At 47.4% G+C, this 27753-nt stretch overlaps 1 protein-coding gene across 1 annotated transcript in view; it reads left to right on the top strand.

Moving 5' to 3' along the window:
- The first annotated feature begins 917 nt into the window (after positions 1-917).
- Positions 918-27753, top strand: part of LOC144798492 (uncharacterized) — a 121963-nt gene continuing 95127 nt past the window's right edge. The window contains exons 1-3 of the mRNA XM_078669393.1: positions 918-1155; positions 23130-23260; positions 23829-24506. Of these exons, the coding sequence (XP_078525519.1) occupies positions 23137-23260; positions 23829-24506 (802 nt within the window). The 5' untranslated portion in view covers positions 918-1155; positions 23130-23136. The remainder of the gene's footprint in view (positions 1156-23129; positions 23261-23828; positions 24507-27753) is intronic.

Raw genomic sequence — 27753 nt, 5'->3', positions numbered from 1 at the left:
AATGCTGCGTCTGTCATGAGTGGCAGAGAGAAATGTAAGAATGACACAAAAAGGAGTGTTAGTTATAGGTGTGGGTCAAAAGGCCATATGGTATGTAATCCCAATTGTCTGGCTTTGGGCGGCATTGTATTAAATACAAGAAAGTGGGGATTTTTTTTCCTTAATAAACCTTAAGTTGGCAATTCATCAGGTGTCCTTATCTGAGTCATTTAAAGAATTAACAAAATGTGTGACTCCCTAAAGTGCCTTTAGATATTAGGGCTACCCTTTAGATTGGCCTCTGCAGGCACTGTCTTCCAGAAACTGATGGATAAGTTAGTTAATAAAGGTGTCAAGGGAGTATAAGTGTTTAAAGATGACGTTGTGATGTATGCATACATCATTCAAGGGCACAAAAACATCCTACATAAAGCTCTACATAGATATCTAGTGAACGTGGTATGACTTTGCCCTCAAAGAATGTTAGATGCTATTCAAAGACTAAAATTCGCTCAAATTTCCGAACCAAAGGTCGTTTCTTCTTGCACTTAGACACAACATCGTTGTTGACACTTGTTATCTGTGGTTTCCTTATTATTGTATTATTTAAGCTGTAGAATGTTTCTTCGTGGGTTCTTAGATTCTGTGTTCTTTGGGATGACCGTTGGATCCTGACTGAGAAGCTGTGCAGACCTATGTGGTTGTTAAGCTGTTCTTGTACTCTTGGAATAAATCTACAACTGGAACCCATATTGAAGAGTGACTATCTTTCATTACAACGTTATCATTATTTTGTAGTCGTCTACTAAAGTGCGAGGTCCTGGTTCATTATCCCGTCTTCTACCTCTTGCCTTGACTACCTATCTCTGTCAACATAACCATAAAAGTCGGACGTAAGCAGTTGGTCAAACACTTCCGGGGAATGTGCATGTACTTCCGGTACGTGAGCCGCCATCTTGTGTGAGGCGGTCTTTGGAGTCTAGGGTTTGATGCAGCCTCTCAAGTCCGCCTTGTTACGTCCCTTCGCCTGTCAGTCAGTGCGAGCCGGCTCTCCTATTGGCTCTCCCCTCCTCCAGTGACGGAAGTGCCTGGACCGCTTCCCGTTGGGAGGTCGGTTGGAGTCGGCACCGAGGCTGAGGAGAGCGGGTTCACGCGCTCCTCTTCCGGGAGGGGGAGGTAAGGGCCGCGCCCCGGACTATTCTATGTGCCCCGGTAGGACTGGTGTGTATGCACACGCCTTGCTGACATATGGCATTGTTTTCAGTCCTGTTCACGCCCGGATATCTCGAAAATGGTGCAGCAGGTGTTACAACACCTGGGCTGGGGCTGACCCCTGTCTCACCCCCCCCCCCCCGCGTTTCATTCGTCCACGCCCGAGTAGCAACGTTCATTTGTTTTGGTTTCTGGGACCTGTAGTCCTATTTATTCCATTATAAAATGTGGACCACACGTTCCAGAATGCATTGCGGTTATCATGGCTGCTCATTTATGAAGGTGGGACTCTTGAGAGGCATCCTCCCTAGGTGTATCGGGTGGTAACGTACATGCCAACAGACCCTATTCAGGCGGGATACTCCTAATTATTATTTACCATGCCTAAACTTGCTCTGTTTCTATGGCAGTCAAAGGGGAAAATAAAAAAAAATACCCCGATTTATTTTTCAGACGCTCCCAAGTTTGCAGCTTCAACATTTTGGCATGTTTTGTTATGAGGTGGCTCAATGCTTATTATGTGCTATGTTTAGAGATCTGGGTTTTTGTTTGACAGTTTATTGTTGTTAAGTTACCCTGGCCCAGTTTCATTGCTACACAACAAAGCCATCTCTCCCAGAATGCATTTGTTTATTAATTGTGAGCCCAGGACTGAAAAGCTGTGGCTATAGAGTAGCCTGTTATTCTGGGAACGGTCATTAATACTAAGATAGGAAAAGAGGTTAAAGTAGACCCTTTAGTCAGTTGGATAGGTACCGCTATGTTTGTTAGTACCTAGTCTGAGAATTATTGTCTACCTATGTTACCTTCCTGCTCAAGATCTGAGCAATTACAAGAATTGTATGAGGTGGGCTCACTCACGTAATGTGACATGCTTCAGTTTAGCCACCTTATTCCACCTTGATAAGATACTACTACTAGGGTGGACTCCACCTCAAGTGCTACTGTCTTAAGGTAGTTCTTAAAAATTATTTATTTAGACACTTATCTAGGATTCTGTTCTCCCACCTAAAAATACATTGGGATAAACCACACGAAATCTTTTGTTAGGTGGTACTCTAGGTATGAGGAAAAAATACATAGAGAGTATATTCAGAGGACGTTATTGGATACCATGGACCTTACACACCCATTTGGTGCCAGCATGTTTCTGCCCACAGCGTAAAAAAGGTCTTGGGCATTCACCAGTGCTTTTAATAGGATTCCTATGTTAATTTATCTAGTGAATGTGAAGGAAAGAACCTACCTCTCCTTGTTAAATCAAAGGTAATTTACCTGAGTAGAGCGTAAGACAATTCAAGGTATCATTGTAGACAGTAACAAATAAAACCACATGAAAATAATGCAGCAATATATATTTTTTTTAAAGTATGTATGACTTGAATGCACAGTCATCGCAAACGTCACACAAGTACACACTGCATGCTTGGACAATTGAAAACATGTGAGAATAAAACCAGGGTGGGATGAGGTGGCCTATGAGAAAGCATTTCACATTACATGAGTGAGCCTGCCTCATCCAATTCTTGGAATTGCGCAGATTTTGAGTGGGAAGGTAGCATAGGTAGACAAGCATTCTCAGAATAGGCACTAATAAATACATATAGTTTTACTTATCCAATCGACCACAGTGTCAGCATGTGATATAGTGATTCTCAGAACAGTGACAATGTCCTCATTGAGGCGCGTCACTGACACACGAGACTCCAGGTCAGAGCGAATTTTGAGCCCACATGTCACAATTTTTTGGCATATTGTTAAGCAGAAAAGTCGGGATAGAGGATCCTCGATCTTCCTATACATTTGGTATTTGTGTGCATTTCTTTCCGTTGTTTTTAGCTGGGCTGTGCCCTCACAGTAAGGGACCAACTGTAAAAAAATCGGTGTTGGTTTTCCAAAAAGCAAAGTCAAGCCTCAATTACTGGACCATGTAACCTTTGTTTGAGCAAGGCAAACACTGTTTGGCCTGCACTGTTCCGTTTGGAGCGGTGTCACTGCTGCAGCATTAGCTGTCTGTATGAAGACATATTGTTTCTAATACATAACAGTTTACGTGGGCTTTGGGTCAGCCCTTGCTCATGATTGGATGTCTTTCTTGCTGTGTCTTAGGCGTTTGCTCTGGAGGCAGACCGTTTGTTTCCAATACGTACCAAGCATATGCTTGAAGTGGGTGTTTGGTAATTCCTTTGTTCGTGATTGAATGGCTTATTTGTGAATCACAGTGTACTCCCTACCCTTGTGTTCTTCTGATACAGGAGCATTTTGATTTCTCAGTGTTCTGATGGGATAAGTTGAATCCTTCCAGTGCATCCTTTGGAGACTCTTTTGGGCTCTTCCTGGGAGCGTATGTGTTTCCTTGCTCTTTTCCCTTTTCCTCCATAACGCTCTTTCTTTTCACAACCCCTCCCTCACTCCTTAATTCTTTCTGCTACTCTCCTGATCATGCTAGCCGTGGTTTTCTGTTTTGTTTTTACGCAGGACTGGGAGCTGAAAGTGCTGTAGGCCTGCTTGTCTCCATTTCATGCTCTGCACACACTTTTGTTTTTCTTTTTTATCATTCTAATATTTCCATGTTGGAATGGTAAATACAAAATGGCCATCATGCATCATAATACATGTCCATGCAGGCGGCATGATGCACATATCCACCTGTGTCTCAATACATGCATGCACATCAGTCCATCTTGGAACGAGTTTCCATTTCTAGGAAACCCCTCCAAGATTGCTTACCAATGCATGTTCATGTGCCTAGACGCTTGTGTTTCCATGACAGTGCCGGCAAGCATTGACAAGCCAATAGCTTGGCCAACAAATGCTCTTGACAACACTTGTTTTCTCAGTGTTTGATATGCAGTCCACACCATTATGTCGTCTTTGCCGCATGCTGTTACATATTCATGTACATGTAAGGTTTGCTTTCTATCATTATTTACATGTTATGATACAGAACCATTGAAGCACGCTTATTACTGCAAACTTTTGCTGAATGGAGATCTGGTGAAATTGTATTGGTTTAACAGCCCAATGTTTAGAGCACATAGTATATTAAGTGTCGAATATATATGCCTGTGAGTTCTAATGATATTGATTGTAGACTCTATCGAAGGGAAGATGTGTGCATCTGAGTTGTACTTTAGGAGTGTGTTCTGATGCACAGTGATGCGTATGCCTGGTTTACAAATTAGAGTCTGGACACTATACTGGCACCTTTGCATACAATTGCACATTTACCAGGAACAAGAGAAATTATTTTTTTTCATTGGGATTATAATTGTATCCCTGCCTTTTATTAAAGAATTATGAGTACGTACTTTGCAGTATTTTAGTCTGAATATTATAGTGTTATTACAACATGCGGGTACATCATAAGGTAGCACACCGTTCACTGCTGTGCATCACACTGCTTTCACAACACACCATGACTGAGTGATGAACAAGTCACTAGTATAAAGTCGCATCCTGAATAGAATTTTCATCCCTATGCACTATTAAGGAATGATGAGCATGCTTGTGCTGTGCACAATGCCATTACCTCTGCACTTGTGAAGCCTCTGATGGGCACTTACAGTACCAGAATGAGGAATGTGTGGTGAATAGGCATAACACCTAGTGCTCCACTCCTGATCATGCTTCCCTGGTACACATACCCCTTTTGCCCTGCACAATATACGGGGCCCCTGGAATTTTGCGACGGCAGAGGACCAATTTATGTGGCAAGGTTGCGTAAATTATGGACCAAAAAAGGCAAATTATGCTTCATTCTGTGGATCTTAATTATTATTATTTTTTTAATAGTATTCATTATTTCACAATTTTAAACTTGTTAACACTGTTTGGGCATTAGTTGCACCTCTTTAGTACCAGTTTAACACTTAGATATAGCAATAAGCTTCAGAAAGGTGACCAGTCAACCGTTACAAACAGCCTTCCACTGTGCAGCAACATGTGTTGTTAAATTTTTAGTAACTTTTGAACTGTTTGAGCTAGAAACACATTTTTTTTAAAAATCTGGAGATTATGCAGAGGATGATGAATTATGTGACAAATGTGGCAAATTTATAATTATGTGAAAATCACTGCGGCCGCATAATTGCAGTGGCCCTGACTATATGTCACCATGAGCTTTTAACACTAATAGCTCTGTGCCCCTGACATTGTGCTGCACACGATACATCACTCGGCATTCCCTACAAGTCACCCTACCTCTGCTCTGCTGATGCACATCACCCAGCACTTCTCATCGAAAACTCGCCTGTGCTCTCCTGATCACACAGCACTCCCCCAAGATATCCGGCCTGTGCTTTACAGACACACATCACCCTGAACTCTTATATGACCGTACTCCACCCTGGTTTAAAAAGCTCTGTGGCACCTCACCCTGTGCTTCCCTTGTATATACGCCACTTTTGCTCATAGGGTGCCTACCACAATGGTTTCTAGCTGCATATAACATAGTGCTGATCTGCTGCACATAACATTGTGCTGATCTGCTGCACATATCCTTGTGCTCAGCAGCTCCATGTATTATTTGCTCACCTCCTGCTCAGAACCACATTCTCAGCTGCTGCATAGTGTTCTATTGAACTCTACTATCCCTGTCACCCCTTTTGTGCATTATACCTTTTCTCCTTTATGCACCTTAGCGTGTGCCTCCTTGTGCACATCACACTTTGCTTTCCTGTTGAACACCACTTTGTGTCCTCTGCTGCACAACGTTTTTTTTGTGTCCTGGTTGGTTTGTATGGGTGCTTGTGTGCCTGGCTGAAGGTCTTGTACATTTGAATGTGATGATCATGGTATGTCTGTCTGTATGGGTTCTTCTATGCCTGTCTGAATGCACTGTTCATCTGAATGTGATGATTCTTAGGTCTGTCTGTCTATGTATGTCTGTCCATTTGTGTACCTGTGTGCTGGAATATCTATCTGAAGTTTTTTTTTTGTAATTTCCTTTTATTGCATTTTCTCCAACTTACACCAAAATACAGTGGGAACCGTTAAATGCAACATGTAACCATGACTGAGCATCTTAGCAGTCATCCCATGACAATGACACTTCATTAGGCATCTGTTCCCCTTCCCCATGCATAAATTCCCAACTACTCATCAATATAAACTTTCTGGCGCTTTAGATAATAAATACGTTTGGAAAGGGCTCCATATATCCTTGGGTCTGGAAGCCTGTGGAAACTCCTCAGCATAACAATCAAGCTGTTCTCGACAATATGTTATATTTTTTAACCATTGATCCTTTGTAGGAACCAACCTCTTCGACTGCTACCAGCTCTGATTTGCCAGTGTGAGGGACTTCGCCAGTCCAAAAAGACACACTAGTCGTACACTCCACAGGTTCCAACACCATTTCAGTGAGTGCATCACTGCACTTCCTCCCAGAAATGGTGCACTCCAGCACACTGTCACATCATATGCATAAAGTCAGTGTACTCCATGCTACATCGTGCACAATTTGCATCCATTCTCAGCCCGTATCGAAACACCCGTATCGGGTATAATCTATTTGTTGCAAGTATTTAAAATGATTTATTCTCAAATTTCAAATAGAGGTAAGCATTCCTGTTAGTGCATAACAAAAACCCCAGCCGTCTGGGCTCAAAAAGGACGTGAAGTACAGCCTTCCATCTCACGAAAGCCAGCTGCAATGTTTTGGCATTCTCTTACTGTGATGTCGTGTATAAACATGTAATAAGGTTCCTATGGGTATCGCTAGTGAGAAGAGCCTGTAATGACTTAAGTGTAGGAGGTTCTGCAGGGAATTGTGCATATAGTTTTTTTATGGCGGATCGTAATCTATAATAAGTAAAGATTAAGAGGGGAGCCCGACCCTGGGACCATGCTAACTCCTCTAGCTCCACAAATGTTCCCCCTGGCTAGAGGTCCCCAAATATTTCCAGTCCATATTTTTTCAGTAATATTAATGTCCCATGTTCATGGGTTACAGATATTTGTGGATAATATGCCAGTGGAAGCATCGGGTCATGCAATGGAAGCTTTTCCGCTAGGGTTCCCAGGCTCCCCCAGGACTCTGTGGTACAGGCAATTGTATGTATTTCCTCCCTGGATCTCCCTTGTCTCCTATGGGAGATGATACTAGATAAGGGGATGGAGCGAGCATTGTTGCTTTCTATCGTTAAGCGTGGCATATAAGGTGGAGGGTGAAGCCAATAATTGGCAGAGTGTACTTGAGCACATTAATTATAAAGAGGCATATTAGTTGCTCCCAACCCGCCTAGTTCATTAGGAAGGGTGATAGTAGCCCACTGAATCCTCGACTGTTTCCCTCCCCAAACTAAGGTAATCATGTGTGATCTAATGGTTTTAAAGAACATTGTTTTAATGGGATAGGTATATTTATAAAGAGGTACCGAAATCTTGGTAGGACAACCATTTTAGTAGGGCCACTCTATCAGCCAGCGTCGGGTAATATAAGCCACCTTGCCATCTGTTCTTCAAGCTTCGAGATATAGTTCCCATAGTTACATCGGAGCTCTAGGTCTGGGTCCCTATGTACCCAAGTCCCTAAATATTTAACAGGCTCTATATTCCATCCTCATGGGAAATCCAGTTGATGTGGCAGTGTGATTTGCGTAAGGGGGAAGATTGTTGATTTTGCCCAGTTAATATTTAGTCCGGCATACCACTCATATCTTAGTTATTCTCTTATGATCAATGCTAGGTGGATCTGTGGGTCATGAACATGGAGCACCATGTCCTCTGCGTATAGTAAGATGGCCAGTGGACACTGTCGGAAACGCAGTGATGTCGCTGCATGTCGTTGCCTAATCACACACCTCAATGGTTCCAATACAAGAACAAATATAATAGGGGAAAATAGGCACTTGTGCCTCTTGATATGTTTAACAGGTCAGATTTCACACCATTATTTCTCAATCGGGATTGGGGGTGCAGTGTACAATAGTTGTATCCAGCGAAGGAACATTCTCAGGATCCCCATGCCCTGCAGCACTTAAAATATATAAGACCATTCTACAGAGTCCAATGCCTTGGCTGCATCTAACAGCACTGCTGTGGCATGCATGGAGGGGTCAAGTTGGTGGTGCAATGCAAAGAGCCAATATATCTACAAATTCTTTATAAAATTCACTGGTGAGGCCGTCTGAGCAAGGTGCTTTGCCATTTGGTAAAGTACATAAAGCATATTTCACTTCAACTGCTGTTAATGGTTGTGCCAAGTACTCTCGTTGCCCAGGCGAGAGCCATACCAAAGCCACGTCCTCTACATATGTGGCAGTCTCCGCCTTAGAGGCCGTGCTGCACTGTAAAAGTTCTTGAAAGTTGCAAGGATTGCCTGAGTGTCGTGTAAACATTCCCCTTCTGGTGTGTTTATATACGTTATATGCGACTGCGTCCAGGAATGTCTGATTTTGTTCACCAGGCGCCTACCAGGTTTACCTCCCTCTCCATATGAACTTGCCACACATCGCCTGAGAGATGGCATACCTCCTTCACTGCAATATCATTATAAGCTGCGATCTGATCTTGCCTTGTAGCTAGGATGTGGGTGGTCAGGTGTACTCTGATATTGAGTTTCCAGGGTCTGAATAGTGTGTTTTTTTTTGTTGCAAGTATGCACGGCCCGTAGTACTCCTGATTGTGTAATGATGCAGATACCTCTAATGGTGACCATGAGTGCCTTCCAGAATAAATCATCCCCTCTACTGTACCCGAATTGTTCACGAAAAATTCCAGTATAGGTGCACGCATCCAGTCCTTGAACATAGGATCCTGTAGGGAAGTGGGTCGAAATCGCCAAGTAAATGGAGCAGCAATGTGTGTCGGTAGCTCCACCACTAGCTTTACTGGCACATGGTCAGACAGTATTTGAGGCATATATTGTACTGTTGTTACCCACATGCTAACCATCCTCGTCGTCATCAAATAATCTAGTCCGGACCAAGACCGATGAACATAGGAGATAAATGTGCCCTCTCGTCCCTCTGGATTTCGCAATCGCCAGATATCCTCCAGCCCCCAACTTTCATGCCCTCCAGTAATACCATAGTCGTTTGCCTAACCTGCCACTCTCCTTTAGAAGATCTGTCATTCTCAGAATCTAAATATAAATTTAGGTCGCCTCCCCATATAATAGTGGGCTGAAACTTATGCAGCCTTTACCATATTTGTGTGTAGAAATCGGGATCGTCTACATTCAGGCCATAGATAGTAGCTATCAAAGTGAGCATGGTGTCATAATCTACCCTGCAACAAAGCAAAGCGACCCAAATCATCTGTTTCCGGGTGCGTAGGTGTAAAATGGACTCCTTTCTTGATTAGTATCAGTACCCATCGAGATTATGGAGAATAAGAGAAATCCACTCTAACACAGGCCTATCGGGTCCCTATATTATTTTTTGTGTTTAGTGAAGTAGGTTTCCTGGAGGAGGGCAATCTACGCCTGATGCCTATTGAGATAGGCCATCACCTGCCTAGTCTTTCTAGGATTATTCAGCCCCCTCACATTCCAGGTTAACTGTGCTGTTTGCCCATTGCTAGAGGTCAATCTTAGACCAGCAGAGTCTGATCAGCCTTCTCATTCTTGCCATAGGTCCATGACCTGATGTATACCTTAACATAGCATGTGCACTGTGGTGTCAAAACACAAACCAATGTGAACATCTCAACCCTCCCACTTTAGCATTCCAAATCTGCTACAGACATCAATGTACCGAAAGATAAAAAAAATAGAAATCAACAGTGACAATTTCACAAAACAATCCTATCCACATCTTATTATGTCAAATTAGTATTTGGGTTACACCTCCTTGGGGGTTTCTAGGTGCTCCATTAACCTCCCGATATCTGGAGGTGGCCAGGGTTGCAGTGTCTTGGCAAAGTAAAGCTATGCGTAAAGGAAGCAGGCATTTGTCACCGCTTAGCGCCTGGATCCGATGCACTCCACAAATATAGGGGTCTTCTGCAGTGAACTGGTAAACATCCCATATGACATGTACATCCATAATATTAACCTGCTGAGTTCAACCTATGCCATCTGCTTCTACGCTGCGATCAGTCACTGGGTACATGAAGTACTAGATCTTCAAGCAAACATGGTAACAATGTCATCTGAGCGCTTAATTCAACTAGATGGGCGTGGATGCCCTTGAGAGGTTATTCATCTTGTTTATCCGATGTGGTCTTGTCAATGCTCGGAGATTGTAGTGGTTTTACCTGGCCACCAGATCTGTCGGCTCGCTCCACCTGGACGTTATCCTTTTAGCTGGAAAACAGCGGTTGTTAAGCTTCGACTTAAGAAAACCAACCTGGACCCATTGGAACACAAAAACTATTTGCCCATTTCCCCACCAAGATCTTGGAGAAACATCTAAATGCCCGAATAAGCACCTACTTGGAGCAACAACACCTGTTTGATGCCGCCCAATTTGGATTCAGGATTGGCCATGGCTCTGAGACTGCTTAAATAGTTGCCGTAAATAACATATGCCGCCAGTACATGCCGGGCATACCTAATTTCTGATACTGTTGGACTTATCTGTGGCCTTCAATGCCATCTCCCTGAAAAGGCTGATTGACCGTCTTTAGGAAATTGAGGTGTCCGACTCGGCCTTGTGGCGCCTTTCCTCCTCCCTGACAGATAGCTCGCAGAAAGTAAAGATGCACCAATTTTACTCTGATCCCATACCTACCTTCTGTGGAGTTCCGCAGGGCTCCTCTCGGAGTCCAACTCTATTAATATATGTTTCTCCATGGCCTAAGGTGATTAGATCCTTCGGGTGGAGGCCTTATCCTATGCCGATGATACACAAATAATCCTGTACATCACAAAGCATATAGAAGCCTCTGCCGCCAATTTCAACTGCTGCTTTCAGGCTGTGGCCTCCTGGATGGTAAACAACTACCATCGACTCAATGGGGACAAAACTGAGGTTCTTGTCTTTGGCAGCCAACAAACTATATGGGCCCACTCTTGGTGGCCAGAAATGCTTGCATCATGCCCTTGCCCTGCTGCCTCAGCGAAGAATCTTGGTGTCATAGTGGACAACATGCTGTCTTTTGATCTCCAGGTTAATAGAACAGTCTCATCCTGTTTCTGGGTTATTAGGACCTGAGGAAGATCTTCCCATTTCTCTCTCTCTCTCTTTGCGAAAACAAGCAGCTGTTGTCCTGGTTCTGTCCAAGTTGGATCACTGTAAATGCTCTTCACCTGGACATTAACAGGGGATCCATTCTTAAGCTGCAACTGGTCCAGAATGCTGCTGCGAGACTTATTTTGGATCTTCCCAAATTTCACTTGATTTCTGGTGCATTTCGGAAATTGCATTGGCTTCCTTCTGAGAAACAAATTCTGTTTAAGGCCCTATGTATTGTTCATTGTTCAGATCCAGAAGGAATCAAACACCTCTTCCAATGCTACGTCCCTGCTAGACCGCTGCGATCTGTTAACACAAATTGTATGGTTGTGCCCAGGTATAGGAGGGCACGGTGAGGAGTAAGAGCCTTTGCTGTGGCTGCATCTAAACTCTGGAACACCCTCCCGATATCTATCTCCTTTCTCGAGTCATACCATGTCTTTAGGGAGAGGTGTGGCGCCGCGGCCAGGGCGACTGACGCTGGAATCTGGGGACCACGGTTCGATCCCCGGCTCCGGCGGCAGGTTAACCCAGCACCATGTGACTCTGGGCAATAGCTCGCTTAATCTTCCCGACGGCCCCCCAGCGCCTAGAGACCCTTACGGGTGATTGTGCGCTTTACAAATGTGGACTTTACTTCCGTAAATCTTTAAAGACCTGGCTCATTGCCCTTTAATTTTCTCAGAGGGTTAACACTTCCATCCCTCATACCGTGATACCGCTTCAGCGCCTTGACGCGTTTTGGCATTGTTTGTGCTTTACACATTGATCATTCATTCACCACAAGCAAGGCAATTAGGTTCTCTGTGCCAAATAAATCTTTTAGTATACCTTCCACAAAGCCCTCCATCGGGCCTGTATTGGTAGATTCCGGTATTCCTGTGATCATTAAATTGTTATGGCGGGACCGTCCCTCTAAATCCTAATTCTTGGCCTGTATCACGCACAGACTTTTTCCACGTTGAAAAATTTTGAGGATACTACCTGCAATTCTTCTTCTGCACTGGAAATGCGTTGTTCCGCATATGTTATACGCATGTTTTGTTTGTCCAGTTTAACAGCCATGTGGTCCATGCGGATATTAAGTGAGTAAATTTTTCCCATCTTATCGATTAGAGACTGCTGCATTGCCAGTAGCGTGTTCTCCAAAGTTGTTGCGCTTGAAGGCTAGGAGTCGCCATCCTTGTTTGGTAGGTGTTGGACTGAGATTTAGTAATGCACCGGGTGGCAAAAGTTAAACGCAGCTTAACTTTCCCCATGTCCTACGCAGCCTTACACGACACAGTTAACAGCCAACACAGTTTCACAGGATCTGTCCCCCAGATCTGAGCTTTGTCGTACCTGTAGAGCTACTGTCCTGTTTTTTCTGTTGCTATGCACGCTTCTAAGGCTAGTCCTGATCACTCAATATCAAGCTGATAGGCAACAATTACTGAAGGTTTTCTTAATTGCTCTCTCCCAGGGATATCCCTAGGGGTGGCACGGTTGTTTCCAAACAGGTTTGTTCATAACCCACCGGGCAGCAGCGGTGTCCTACTTTGGTGCGATCTCTCCCCACCTTTGTAGGTAACACTCCCACTTTCTGCGGTGTGTACGCGTTGTGGTTTTGTGTAGAAGTAGGCGCGGTTCAGCCGTTTCTCACTCGGCCCCGCGATTGTCTCATCGATTAATGTCAGTCGCCGCAGTAGGTGCACAATAGCGAGCCGCTGGGCCGACCACAGCCTCCCGTGGGCACCCGTACACCCCTCAGAAGGCCCCCACTGCTGTGCGTTCCCCATCATCGCATTCACCTTCCTCCCGGCAGCCGCACCTCACGTCCTCCCTCGTGTCCACTGAGGTTTCGCTAGGGCAAGGCGCCCAGAAACCCACACATTTTTGATTACTCTGCTCACCTGCAGCTCCGGTTAACAGGGCCTGGGTGCCTGTCATAGCACCACTAGCACAACTCGGCCGGCACTCACTCCGGTACTAGATCGACCCGCGCAGCCGCAGGTCCGCTCTCAAGGAGCTCCACAGCCACCAATCGTCTCCCTGAGTGCAATCAGCCCAGACACCACAGCCTATTCTCCTTTTTTTTTTTACTTTATTTTTCAGCAAAGGTTAACAACATAGTTCCCCCCAAAAGTGGCATCGGTAGAAAGAAAATACATGTGTACATAGTTCATTGCCCCAATACGGCCCCATCAGGTGCAGATATCATAGCAAATATAGGAGTCAAATCTTCGGGATGCAAATGAAATCATAAAACTGACAGTATGGAACATTGTGCGTCATCAGCATTGCATTACCCAGACACCATTCCTCCCTCCCCGCCCCCAGCATCCTCACCCTCACACCCCGACTCCCCAGGGGAGAACAATTCAGCACTAGTTGCATCCGAATCGCTGCAGACTGACCCCACAGCGCACATCATACGCCAGGCAAGCAAGTCCTCCTGCAGCCGCTCATCTCTGCGTGTACGCTGCATGTGTGTCTCCTCCGCCAATGTCCATTCCCCAACATCCTGAAGCCATAGTGACATAGCAGGGGCCCTCTGTCCCATCCAAGTGATAGCCACTCGTCGCCTTGCCAACACCAAGAGTAGCTGCAACATTTTGTATGATGAGTTCCTCTTTTTGGGTTTGGGGACCAGGGCCAGTAAGCAATGAAGCGGGGTCAGGGCAATATGAAGGCTCGTGACCTTTCGGATGCGGTCCACCACCGCCTTCCAGAAGTTCCCGACCAGCGGGCACTCCCAGGCCAGATGGAGAAATCCGGCTCTAACCGTACCGCATCTAGGACAGGCATCCGTTTTCTCTACGGCGATGCGGTGTAAGGCAACTGGAGTCATGTAAGTGCGGAGCATAAAATTAAAATGAATCAGTTTGAATCGCGCATTACACAACACTTTCCGGGTAAGGGTCCCTATTCGTTTACGTTGTCCCGGGTCTAGGGCGACCCCCAGATCCGCCTCCTATGCCGCCCAAGACGGGGATATCGGCGGGGCCGAGTCACACCTCATAGCCGTATATAACAGCGTAATCATTCGTCGCCCCCTGCCACAAGACAGAAGGATATTCAGAGTGTGGGACACCTGGGGCGCCTCTGGATACTGTGGCCAGGTCTCCCTCGCCATGTCCTGAAGGCCTCTATAATGAAGGTACTGTCCCCCAGTGAGCCCAAAGGCCTCCGTAGCCCTCTCCAGGGTCACGAAAGTGTCGTCCGGGTATAGGTCCGCCAGAGTCTCACAACCGCCCTCACGCCATTCCCGGAACGACATGTGTTCCTCCATCAACGCCACCGGCGCCAGAATCCACACCGGTAGCTCCCTATGAAAGGGCGCCCGCCTCAACACCTTCTCCACAAGTCGCTGCCAGAGTCCCGGAGTGTGTCGAACTACATACGGCAGGGATTTGTCCGCTCCCCTGCCCCACAACAGAGCCACCTGGAGCGTCCTCTCATCCGCCCTGCCCGCTAGGAGTCGCAACTCCCAGTTATCTGTGTCCGCGAACCACCGTGCGGCTGGTAGAAGTTGGGCCGCATAATAATACAAATCAAATCTTGGGTCCTCCAGACCCCCCTCTTCCCAGCGTCGGACCACTGTGTGTAGGGCACACCTGCTGCGTCTGCCCGCCCAGAGCAAGGAGGTGAGCAGCGTATTAAGCTTGCTAAATATACGAGGGGGTAGCGGGCACAGGGTATTCTGTAGTACGTATAACACTCTCGGAAACATTACCATTTTTGAAACGGCTACTCTCCCCATTAGGGAGAGTGGGAGCGTATTCCAAAAGGACACGGACTTCTGCAGGGAACTAAGCACTCGTTCGGCGTTACGGGCCAGCAGCTGCTCATCGGACGCGGCCACGTGGATTCCAAGGTATCGGAAGGCCTCCAGTTCCCACCTCAGCCCTAAATGCGGGAAACCCACTCTGGGGTCCTCGCCACAGCCCGCCAGGGGAAAGATCAAGGACTTCCCAGGATTAAGGCACAGCCCAGAAGCGGCGGCAAAACGATCCACGTGCTGCAGCAGGAGCGGCAGTGATTCCCGGGGGGAGGTCAGGTAGAACAACGCGTCAGCGTACAGGGAGATCAAGTGCACAGTATCCCCCACTTGTATCCCCCATGGGGCCATCTCTGCTCGGAGTGACACCGCCAGGGGCTCAATCGCCAGAGCGAATAGGAGCGGCGACAGGGGACACCCCTGACGGGTGCCCCTGCCCAATTGCCACTTTTCCGATCGAGCCGCCGAGTCTGACCCTGGTCTTAGACGCGCTGTAGAGGACCCGAATCCAGGCGCAGAAGAGGGGCCCCACCCCAGTCAGCTGAAGCACCTCCAAGAGGTACCCCCAGCTGACAGTGTCGAAAGCTTTAGCCAGGTCTATCGACACCAGGACCTGGGGATCCTCCCTATCACGCACCTCGTGGAGGACATGGTTTAGGCGTCGAAGGTTCATGGCGGCGTTGCGGCCAGGGATGAACCCACATTGGTCTTGATGGACTAAGTGCGCCATATGCGGTGCCAGCCGGGTGGCTAAGATCCTAGTAAGGATTTTCACATCAGTGTTGATTAGGGTGATAGGTCGGTATGCCACGGGATCACAGCTATCCCCTCCCGGTTTCAGAAGCATGCAAACCTCCCCCTGGTGCATGGTGGGCGGGAGTGTGCCCCGTTCCAGCGCCTCTTGGTAAACCTGTAGGAGCAGGGGGGCAAGAGTATCCGCAAACGCCTGATACAATTCCGGTGGAAAACCGTCACCACCCGGAGCCTTGGCCGTTGGTAGGGCGGCCACTGCAACCCTGACCTCCTGAAGCGACAGGGCGGCGTCCAGTTCCTCCGCATCCTCCCCTGAGAGGGTTTGGAGGGTCAGCCCCCGAAGGTATGACTGATAGGATGCCTCCGTCACCAAGGGGTCCGCTGTATACACTTCCTGCAGGTGAGTGCGGAGAACCGCAAGGAGGTCCGACTCTGAGTGCACCATGTCCCCAACGGGGTTTTTCAACGCCACTATCCGCGCTGGAGCGGACTCCTCCTAAGAATCCAGGCCAGCAGGCGGCCTGACTTGTCCCCTTCCCGGTGAAGACGATATTGGCCGAGGGTAAACTTATCTAGCCGGGTAAGGATATCATGAACGCCCTCACGGGCCGTCCGCTCCGACAGGGATTGACAATGGCGGAGGCGATCCTCAGCGTGCCCCAGATCTCGGAGCAGCTGTCTCCGGACCCCATAAGTCAGGCCCATACATGCGCCCCCGTGCAACCGCCTTGAGAGCGTCCCATTTAGTCGCATAAGGTAAATCGCTGCCTCCCCAGTTTAAGTCTAAGTAGTTCTGTAGGGCCGTCTCCACATGTTCCCTGCCCACCTGATCCTGCAGGAGGTCCCCCGGCATCCTCTAAGTCCGCGGGCAGGAGGACTGGTCCACCCACTGTGCCACGCACGTCACGGGCGAATGATCCGATAAAAACCGAGCCTGATGGGTGACCGATAAAACAAGGGATGCGTCAAGATTAGCAGCAAGGACTCTATCGAGCCTACTATGTGTGTTGTGTGTCGGAGTGTAACAAGTGTATAATTTCAGCCCCGTGTTACGGAGGCGCCACACATCAACTGCACCCAGGTTATCCAAGACCTCCCCGAGACCTGCCGTCATCCGCGGCTTTGTGCCCGCACCGGGAGGGTGCCTGTCCAGCATTGGATCCATCACACAATTAAAGTCACCAAACCAGAGGAGGGGGGCGTCTAAATCTGAGACAATAAGCTCCTGGAGATTGGAGGAGAAGCTTGGGTCATCCACATTGGGTGCATAGGAATTCAGCAACAGGAAATCCCTCCCATCCAACTTTACCCTCGGAAGTAAATACCTGCCCTCAATACCCGCCTCAGCGAACTGAACCGCAAGGGGAACCCCGGCTGCCACCCAGATCAGGACCCCCCTAGCATAGGTAGAGAAGGAGGAATGAAACATCTGACCCCTCCGCTTCTTCGCCAGTTTAAGAGCTCCCTCCTCATTTAGATGAGTTTCCTGCAAACATGCTACAGAAACGCCATGGCTCCGGAGAAAGGACAGTACCCTGTGTCTCTTAGTGCAGGTGCCCAGCCCACGCACGTTCCAAGTTAAACATTTGTATCCCATAAGCACAGGCCACGCCCATCCGGGCAGCCAAAGCCAGCATCTGCAAGCAGCCTCCCAGGGGCTGGAACAACAGTACACTCGATGCCAAAAACAGTTTCTTCCCACAACTCCCTCCAATCTCCCAACCCCCCCAACCACTCAAACTCTGAGGAACCCCCCCCCTCCCCCACCCACAAGCAGGATGACAGCAACAACAAGACATGCTACCCCGCCCTCCCTCTGCCAGTGCCAGGACGTACACAGCCACCCCATTCACCCCACACCACTCACACACTCAACAACAAACAACCCCCCCCCCCTCCAAGCCCCCACCCAACCCAGCAAAGGCTAGTTGTACTCTCCCCGGTGCGAAACAGTGCAATTCGGGTCCCGTTCCACCACACAGCTCCCCCACCCCGACCCCCAACACATCCCTCATATGGCAAAAGTAACGAAGGTACTTGGAGTCATATAGTCACGAAGCGGCAAGCGCTGCCAACAGCAGTTATCAATCAGAAAAAACAAACCAGGTACGGGCCGGTAGGCCCAACATACAGCACGGCCAGGAGTCATATCACCTCAGGATGAAACCGGTACTTCCGGTCCCCCCCAGTTTCCGGGATCTCAGGAGCAGAGAAGAGCATGTCCTGTATCGTGTCCTGCAGAGTGTCGGGGACCAGGACCTCCTCAGGCCCAGTCAGGCTCGAAGCCCCCAACTCCGACTCATCCGGCAAAGGACCCAGGAGCATAACACCGTCCTCGCCCACCGTAATCCTAGGTGCCTCCGGGCCAGCCGAACCAGACCGGCGTCTCCGTGACGGCCGCGTCCCCCCCGCTCCCCGGGCAGGAGGTCATCGCCCCTGATCTCCAGCCACTCCCAAACCTCCGCCGGGGATTCAAAAAAGAGCGCCTTCCCTTGCGAGAGTACTTTGAGTTTTGCAGGATACAACAGCATATATTGCAGCTTCATCTCGTGCAGTTTTCTTTTTACCCCCAAATAGGACTTTCTCTGCTCTGGACTTGTTGGGTATAGTCGGGATAGATGGACACTCGGCTATTCTCGATGGTGAGATCCGCCGTCTCCCTCGCCGCCCGTAGAATACAATCGCGATCTTTATAGTTCAGGATTTTGGCGATCAAGGCTCGTGGGAGCTCCCTGAGGCGCGGCGGCGTAACCAATGTGCTCGCTCGATGACAAAAACATCCGTGAGGCCCTCCGGGCACAGCGATGTTCGAATCCAGGTCTCCAAAAAGCGTTCAGCGTTCCCCGCCTCCAGCCGCTCCGGCACCCCAAGGACCCTTATGTTGCTTCGTCGGGCCCTTCCCTCCGCATCCTCAGCCCTCCGCTCCAAGGCCTGCGTCGCGGCCGTGAGGTGCGTGACTGTCTTTTTGAGAGTGGCCACCTCACCCTGCAGCTCTGCAATATTTCCCCCGGCATCAGTGACTTTCTTTGTCCGCAACCTTTCGAAGGTCAGTTCGCAGTAAGTTGACGTCTATGGAGACCGTCTCGATCTGCCGCACTAGTGCGGTATGCGAGCCCTGTATTGCTTTCAACAACTCCGCCCGAGAGGGCTTTCCGGGTTCGTCCGCTCCCTCGTCTTGGCCCGATTGGCGCGTAATCCGCTGGGAGGGCAGCCGCTGTGTAGTGTATTGGGTGATGGTGTTTGGCTGCATGGTACGCGACATTCTGTCTTTACGCATGGCCACGGTCAAAATCGCTCCGGGTGCCCCCCTCAGGTGTAGGAGCACTAGACCCTCTCAGACCGCAAGTCCCAAGTGCCTCTCAGTCAATGAGTTCAAGCAGGCAGCAAAGCGGCGACACCGCGTGTAGTGGGTTAATATCAAGGCCTCTGCGACTGCAGGCCGGTTGAGCGAATTCACGCCAGACACCGATCCCCTTCCGTGAGTGTCCCCTAGGGTCAAGCGATTCAACGCGGGGGGGCAGGATAGGCAACACCACTCACCGCAGCGTCCTCCGGGCCCTCAATCCGCTTCCAGCGGGGCCTTCAAGGTCACGGGGCTGCTCCTCTCTCAGGGGCCGGATCGGTAAGAGAAAATCCGGGCCGCTCAATGGCCGCCCACCGCCACAGGAGACACGTCGCCACAGCAGGACAGGCCAGCAGACCACGGGCCAGGTCACCTCTGTCGAGCAGAGCTCCGGGCCGTCCGCCCGGCGTCAGAAGATCGGGATCGCTAGTGCCGAGCGGGTCTCACCCACGCCCCTGCAGGTATCTCCCAAGACCTCCACCACCTAGACAGTTCGGCGTCAGCGGGGAAGGCCTTCCAGTGCGGTCACCTCCGCAGGCGCCGGTCGATACAGCCCTCCCGTGGCAGCAACCAGCAGTCTCCAGGCTCCGCCAGTCCAGCCGCAGACGGCAGCAGGCTCCGGTGCGGATATGGAAGCGCCGAGCCCTCCAGGAGCCTCGGGGGAGCAGGTCCGCCACGCCGTTGTCACCGCTGGCTAGGCCTCAGTCCCCGACCTCGCGTAGCCAGAGGTCCAGGGCACACCCACATCGGCTTCCAGCACGGCTCTCCGTCTAGGGACTCACCGCCGCCACTCACAAGGGGGGTCACTAGTGGGAGGGGGTCCTCCGACCACCGCCGCAACCGGTTTTGAGCTCCAACAGGATAAATATGCAGGATTTACGGGTTCTCAGGCCGGGAGCTTGCGGAGCTCGCGTCCTGTCGGCCATGCTGCTTGGCCACGCCCCCACAGCCTATTCTCCTTAACCAGACTCACTGCATCGGCCTGGCTCGGTCCTCAGCCGTTCCGCAGTTCAAGCTGCCGCCATCTTTGGACTCTGCCGGCAGCGCTTGTCCAGCCCTCCTCCATCCACCGCAGAGCATTGCCCAGACTGATATCTCGCCGTTTGGCCAAAATGGGAGGCAGCGCGTTGTCTAGCACACCCCTGTATCGAGGACAGATTGTCTCATAATACAGGATTATGAGCGGATAAATGTTCCCGGCCTGCAGAGCTACACTAAAGTGCGGCCATCTTGCCGCGGGCTCTCTGGCGCCCTCCTCTGTCTGAACGTTTGCCTGAACCCACTGATTCTTGTATGTCTTCTGTGTGCATGGGTTCTTCTAAGCGTGTCTGAATTCGTTGTTCGTCTAAATGCAGGGATTTTTGTATCTTTATCTGTTTGTGTACATGGGTGCTTCTTTGCCTGTCTAAATCCATTGCACATGTCAATGCGTACACGTGAATGCGACAATTTTTTAATATCTGTTCACCTGCATAGGTGGTTGTATGCCTGTCTGAATGCCTTTATTCTTGTCTGTCTGTCTGCCTGCAAGCATCTGTGCATGCATGCCTGTGTGATTGCGCTGTACTTTTTTTGTTGATTCTTATATGTATTTTTGCTTTCTAGCACGAGTGCTGAATGCATTGTATGTCTGGACGTGTTGATTCAAGCATGTATTAATGGATTGTTTGTCTGAATGCAATGTGCGTGTGTTCTTGTTGCCTGTCTGAATCAGTTGTACTTTTGAAAGTGTTGATTCATGTATGTCTCTCATTGTGCATGGGTGTTATGTGCCCATCTCAATGTGTTGTATGTCTGAATGTGTTGGTTCTTGTATGATTGTCTGTACGTTCGTTGGAATTTATGAATAGCTCTGTGTGCACTCTGTATGCATGTCTTTATGTAGAATGCGTTTCTGTGCATGCATCATTTTAAAGCCGAACTTGCCATCTTTCTGAGATAAATTTTATAACACATCCACTGTAGTTCAGAATATCATTGCTTCTCCACCAATAAAGCTTTGATGCTGCATTGTTTCATTGCTTTATAAATTGAACAAAAAGCACTATCAAATGTTAAGTCGGACTGTGCCCTCTCAGTGGATGGTCTGCCACTTTTCTTGGCTGAATAAGCTGTTCTGAGAGAAGTCCTTTGTCCAGCTATCCACAAGGAGCCTCTCTACGCATACAAATCTAGAGTTTCAAGAGTGGTTGCGTTGACAAGGTAATGCCTTTTACCCATTCCCCTGCAAAGGCATCTCACTTCGTACCAACAAAATGATCTATTTTAAAGTTCCTGCTGAGCACTCAGATTGAAGATGTATAGAAGAAAAAGTCTTCAAACACTAGTATTTTCTTTCATGAAAGTTCCGTCAGTATTCGGGAGTATCAATGATGTATCATAGTAATATTAGTCTTATTACAAAATTTGTATCACAATACTTGCCCAATTTATAGTAGTATCACTTGTCAAGAAATAATTTTTAACTTATAAACTAATCACCTCTTAAGTGAAAGAGTAAGACAAAGATCCATAAGTGCGCACCAAATACAAGGACGCCTGTGAATTTTATATATTTTATATATTTAGAAACCTGAAGTCATGATGAGGATCTGATTGGAGCAATATAATTACTGTTGAAAGAGAAAAACGATATAAGGTAAAATATCATTGTAAAGATAGTTCACACCGAGGTAATACAAACTGAGGAGGAATAGACTGATGTAGTATTTTATTTTATACTTAGAATTAGAATTCATGATGTCGACCTGACTGAAGTTCGACCCTGATTTATTGAAAGAGAAAACGATAAGAGGTAATATGTTACCTAACTTATGTTGTTAATTGCAGAGATTTTATTGTCAAGGTGGGATAAAATCTTGGCGTCTGGACTAAGGGTGCTCTTATGTCAGACCAGACTCAATTTCTTAGTTTAGTTCTTTCATTTGTTAACTCTGATATCATTGAAATTGAATTGTTGAATATAGGTGAATATTATTCCTATACTTATGGATTTGGCTACAAAACCGGAATGTTTTATGTAGATTGTAAATTTCACATTGGGAGTCACAGGCGTCCTTGTATTTGGTGCGCACTTATGGATCTTTGTCTTACTCTTTCACTTAAGAGGTGATTAGTTTATAAGTTAAAAATTATTTCTTGACAAGTGATACTACTATAAATTGGGCAAGTATTGTGATACAAATTTTGTATTATATATTTCTTTGGTATGCAGCCCTGAGGAAGTTGTGTGGCATATGACTGATGCCTGACGAAACACGTGTTGGCTGCAGAATTGGCTGATATATTGGAAATAAAAGGAACCAACCTCACGTTTATTGACACTTTGATTTGTAATAAGACTAATATTACTATGATACATCATTGATACTCCCGAATACTGACGGAACTTTCATGAAAGAAAATACTAGTGTTTGAAGACTTTTTCACTGGACCCGGAATCTATACATCTTCAATCTGAGTGCTCAGCAGGAACTTTAAAATTGTAATTTTCAGAGCATAGCTCATTGAATATTGGGGGAGTTTGGTAACCTCCCTCTCCTACTTGGAGCACCGAATGTAAATTGTTTCTAGTGTACCGTGGCCTTACCTTTTGCAGAGCGCCCTCTTAACCTGTTACCTAACCTTGAATTAACAAAATGATCTAGCTGTTCTTATTTTGTGTTTTCTGTTTGATACAGACATTGAAACCCATATTTTTTCTGAAGTTTTTGACTTCAAATTATTTCCCTACATAGAAATGACCCGTTTTTCTGAAACTGGTTTCTGCCTAGCTCATCGCAGTATTGTGCTGAACATTGACCACCAGTTCGGCTGTAGAGGAGAGCGTGTGGCTGCCGCTTTCTCCTTTGTAGGTTTAAAAAAATATATACGATAATAGATAAGTAAACAAGACTCCTGTTTCATAAATATTACTAACAAGACATTAAAAACCAACTTCATATGTTTCTTGCTTTAGGTAAAAAATGGACTTCATTCCTTACGATGTTTTCAAGGATTTGATGCTTGACCTTGTTGGGAAGTACAGAGGACCGCCAATCAGTCCTACTGACATAGCGAATACTGCCCCACCCCATCCGGGCAAACCAGGTTAGTGGTTTTGCACTCACAAACCAGAGGTTGCAAATTTTTCAGATGTTGGCAGCTGCTGAATTCAGGAGAGTGCACCTGTTGGGGAGTAATAATACTAAGAAAGACCGGCACGGCCAAGGCGGTGTTTAGAAGAATGGCAACTTCCCGCTGAGCAGAACTTCAAATAACTCTTTCATAAGAAAATGCACTTTTATTTGGAAAAATTTGAAAAGCTTAGCTTTAGTTTAACTAGTAAATATATTTATGCTGATTCTTGCAATTTCCATGCATTTCTCATGCGAAGAAGTCATAATAAAATGGTGACTGTTTCTGGAGTTAGAGCTTCATGCCAGTTATTTGATTCCCCATATCCAGTTCTGCTTACTGCTCAAGGAAGCTATTACATATAAGCTGTCTTACCTTGTCAACCTCTGTTGCATGTCCTTGCCTTAAAATTAGTTTTTAATGTACGGCATGCGGCTTTACGAGAATCCATGGAGTCTTTCACTCTGTGGTAAGGTTGTCGTGCTTTTTTGTGTAGCTTCCTTCCTACTAAGAGTGTTCTGTGTTTGTATTTTACCAACAGGTCCATCAGAGCCACACCCCCAGAGTTGCAAACCTGGTGTTCCAGATAATAAAGAGCAAGTCTATGAAAACGCTTCAGTGCTTAAGGGCTCGGGTTTTAAAGAAGGAGATTATACTTCAGTAAGCCCAGCTGAGAGATGCAAAGAAGCTGTCAACATTAAAACTTCACCATCTAGCTTGGGCTCCAGTAAAGATGCTATCTCGCCGGGGCAACCCACCTACAAAAGCGGCTCTGTGTCATCCAGCTTCCACTCTAAAAAAGACCCCTCTTCTTACAGGAATGCTGACCATGGACCATTTGTCTACCCAACCAGGAGTAAAGGATATAGTTCTGACAGTCACTCATTGACGAGAGTTAGAGATTACAAAAAAGATAATCCTTCTCCAGTGCATTTAGACAGTTGGCAAGCTGTCAGCCCAGCAAACAATAAAAATGAAGCTTTCAGTAGTCGCCCAGAGTCCAGACACCATCAGGTGAGCCGCATTGAAGACCGGGCCAGTCATTCTTCTGAGAAGAAACATGGGTCAGCTGAAATTCTGAAGGCTGAGGAGAAATCGAGTATGCAAGTGGCAGCCACACCTCTCTCCGTGGAAGACAAGGCTGTACTGTCAAAGGAAGACATCCCCTCCCAGAAAACACAAGGCCTGAGAAGAACGAAATGGGATATACAGTACCCTGGTAAGCCACTTGTACTATCTCTTATATCCCAGCCCCCTTTCAGTTGTATCTTAGGAAAGTCTTACACAGGAGTTAATTAAATGGATTAACAATTGCAATTTTCAAACTTGGCCTATGCACTAATGTTTTTGGAATTCTTTAAAAAAAAAACAGGGTATCGACTTAACATGTAGTGCAGCAGGATATAGGGGGCAAAGTCCAAGAGACTGCCTGCAAATCATATGAACAGGAGAATGTTAAAGAAAGTTCCATCTATCCCCGGGGTCCGTGTTTTTCTTGTTTGATACATCTAGTCCCATTTACAGTCAGAAAAGCCTCTGTAACACCTTACACTTGAATATGATTGTGTAAGAGGCTGACAGCTTGGTTCTCAAATCTGTACTCCTGTGCAAACTATTGTCAGACCAAAGTCGGGAACATATAGAGCTGAAGGTTTAATCTACCTACTGGCCACATCAACCCTATGCTTTTTGTGCCCTCTAGGTTTTTTATTGAACACTCCAGGAAAAATCTATTCACCACATCACTTGATAGCAACTTCACTGATTTATGATTTCACATAGTAATCACTGGTTGGAAACTCCATGGACGTAAGACCATCTTTAGTGCTCGTTGGTGACTTTTAACCAGACAAAGCACTGATTTCTCCAAATATGACACCTGGCTCCCATGTTTTCCTTTTTCTTTTATGTGTATGGCACTCCAGTCTGACACATGTAGATTGCTGAAATAAATCAACAGGTAATCTACATAAAGAGATTTTTTTCATTGCCTACTTCTTTCCATTTATATAACATCAAGATTGAATTCCTCCTTATTCACACTGCCAAAGGCTTTACGACTAAGTCGGAGAAAAGTGGTGACACTGGCAACACTTAGATGATGCAAAACCAAACGGGATGACGGACGGAGTGTTGAACATCCTCATTCTTTAGCTCACTCCGTCACCCCAGTTCAGACATAGCCATATGCAAATCAGTGTGACCCTGTGCCTCATGGGAACAGTCCAGCCTGAACTGCCAAGTCATGTCTTTCCTGGACCGGAAACAAGCATCCTGGGACTGGTTTCTGGCTAATTAGCCGTCATCAGCCAGGCTAGCTTGAATCCAGTGGCAAAGTGAGCAAGGGACCCACGTCTGGGCATACTCTGCCAACTTAGGGCAAACAAAGCAAAACCAAAGGGGATGATGGACGGAGTGTTGAATATTGCAAGCACTCACCCCCAGCCAACTGATCTGGGTTTAATCCATCATCATTCTTTAGCTCACTCCTCCACCCCAGTTCAGACATGGCCATATGCAAATCAGTCTGACCCTGTGCCTCATGGGAACAGTCCAGCCCGAACTGCCAAGCCATGTCTTCCATGGACCGGAAACCAGCATCCTGGGACCGGTTTCTGGCTAATTAGCCGTCATCAGCCAGGCTTGCAATGTTCAACACTCTGTCCATCATCCCCTTTGGTTATGCTTTGTTCGCCCCAAGTTGGCAGGGTATGCCCAGACATGGGTCCCTTGCTCACTATGCCACTGGATTCAAGATAGCCTGGCTGATGACTGCTGATTAGCCAAAAAACGGACGCAGGATGCTTGTTTCCGGTCCAGGGAAGACATGGCTTGGCAGTACGGGCTGGACTGTTCCCATGAGGCACAGAGTCCAGACTGATTTGCATATGGCCATGTCTGAACTGGGGTGGTGGAGTGAGCTAAAGAATGATGATGGATTAAACCCAGATCTGTTGACTGGGGGTGAGAGCTTGCAAAGTTCAACACTCCGTCCATCATCCCCTTTGGTAACACTTAGATAATGCCACTGCTCTACAAAAATATCTCAGAAAAGCAGCAACTTGCCAGATAGATCCAGAGCAAGGTAAAGAATTCTGTAAGTCGGGTTTCATTCTCAACACGGCCAACTATGCAACTCCTGAACTCAATGATAGCAGGACAGTAACACTCCTGATAAAAGGGTTGAATCAAAATTAAATTTGTGATGGGCACCATATAAATATCAACAGCAGATTTAGAGCTGATGTCTCCTGTGTCAACGCTGGAGTTGGCGGCTCCTACCGTGTCCCAGGGTAGCAGTCTGCCTTGCCAGCTTTGTGGCCGCTCAGGGGCTCCATGCGTCTGTGCTCCAGTGGTGCGCTAGGCATCAGCAACATGTAAAAATGTAAAATGTAAATTGATACTTGTATAGCGCACTACTCACCCGCAAGTGTCTCAAGGCGCTTGTACGAATACCGCTGTGGAACCCATCCTGGCTTTCCCTGTGAGGTGTCCACTCCTGGGCACCCCCAAGGTGGAGGCCAGGTATCCTTAGCGTTGTGGGGGCCGTTGTGGAGATTAAGCAAGCTATTGCCCAGAGTTGCAGAGTGGGACTCCATGATTGGAATAGGCACCGAGGCGAGAATTATCAGGTCCGTGGAATTTTGAGCCCAAGACCCGCCGAGGCGGGGAATTGAACCCTGGTCCCGGGCTAGACCTCTGCATCAGGGTCTGCCGCTCTAACCATTGAGCCACACTTCCCAGAGGTCATCAGGAGGCCGAATGTTGTTGGATGCCACAGTGCAAAGCAAGAACGTGTGAGTGGAGGTTGGAGGGAAATTGTACAACGCAACAATGAGGTAGGGGCAGGGCAACAATGCAGGTGAGGTCAGGCAAAGCTACAGCGCTGGATGGGATGTGGCCAAGCAACAACATGGGTGGTGGGGGATAAGGCAAAAGAGCAACGCAGGAAGAATGAGGTGTAATGATGGGCAAGCAGCAACGTAGCAGGGGCTGGGAGCAACTGGCAAAGCAACGACAGGACAAGCAGCAACAAAGATGGCCTGCAAACATATACACTGCTGTAACTAAAAGATTAAAGGAGTACCTTCAAAGTTCGAGCAGAGGAAGGACACACGGAGTAAGGCACCAGGACCATGCTCCAGGTGAGGGACAAACGCACAAAGAGGAAGTGAGGCCAAATGCACAGACCAAGGAGAACCTAGGAAGAAGGAGAATGAAAGTGAAGCCAACTAGTGGTAAGCAATGGGCGGGCCCTGAGCCCTCTGTAGGTAAACAGAATGTTTTGCAGGGGTCAGAGCTTGCACCGTCTCTGGCAAGACCTAAAATGGCCCAATAATTAGCCATTTCTGCCTTAGTCTAATCGGTTTTAAAAAATAAAAATAAAGGTAGCCCTGTTAAATTCATTAGGTACAATTCTTATTGTGACAGAGAAATAAAAAATGTTATAAAGAGCAGTTGTACCT

This window comes from Lissotriton helveticus, chromosome 12, assembly GCF_964261635.1.
Source record: "Lissotriton helveticus chromosome 12, aLisHel1.1, whole genome shotgun sequence".
NCBI lineage: Eukaryota > Metazoa > Chordata > Amphibia > Caudata > Salamandridae > Lissotriton > Lissotriton helveticus.
The sequence above is the reverse complement of the archived record's forward strand: the minus strand, read 5'-3'. Positions and strand labels throughout refer to the sequence as shown.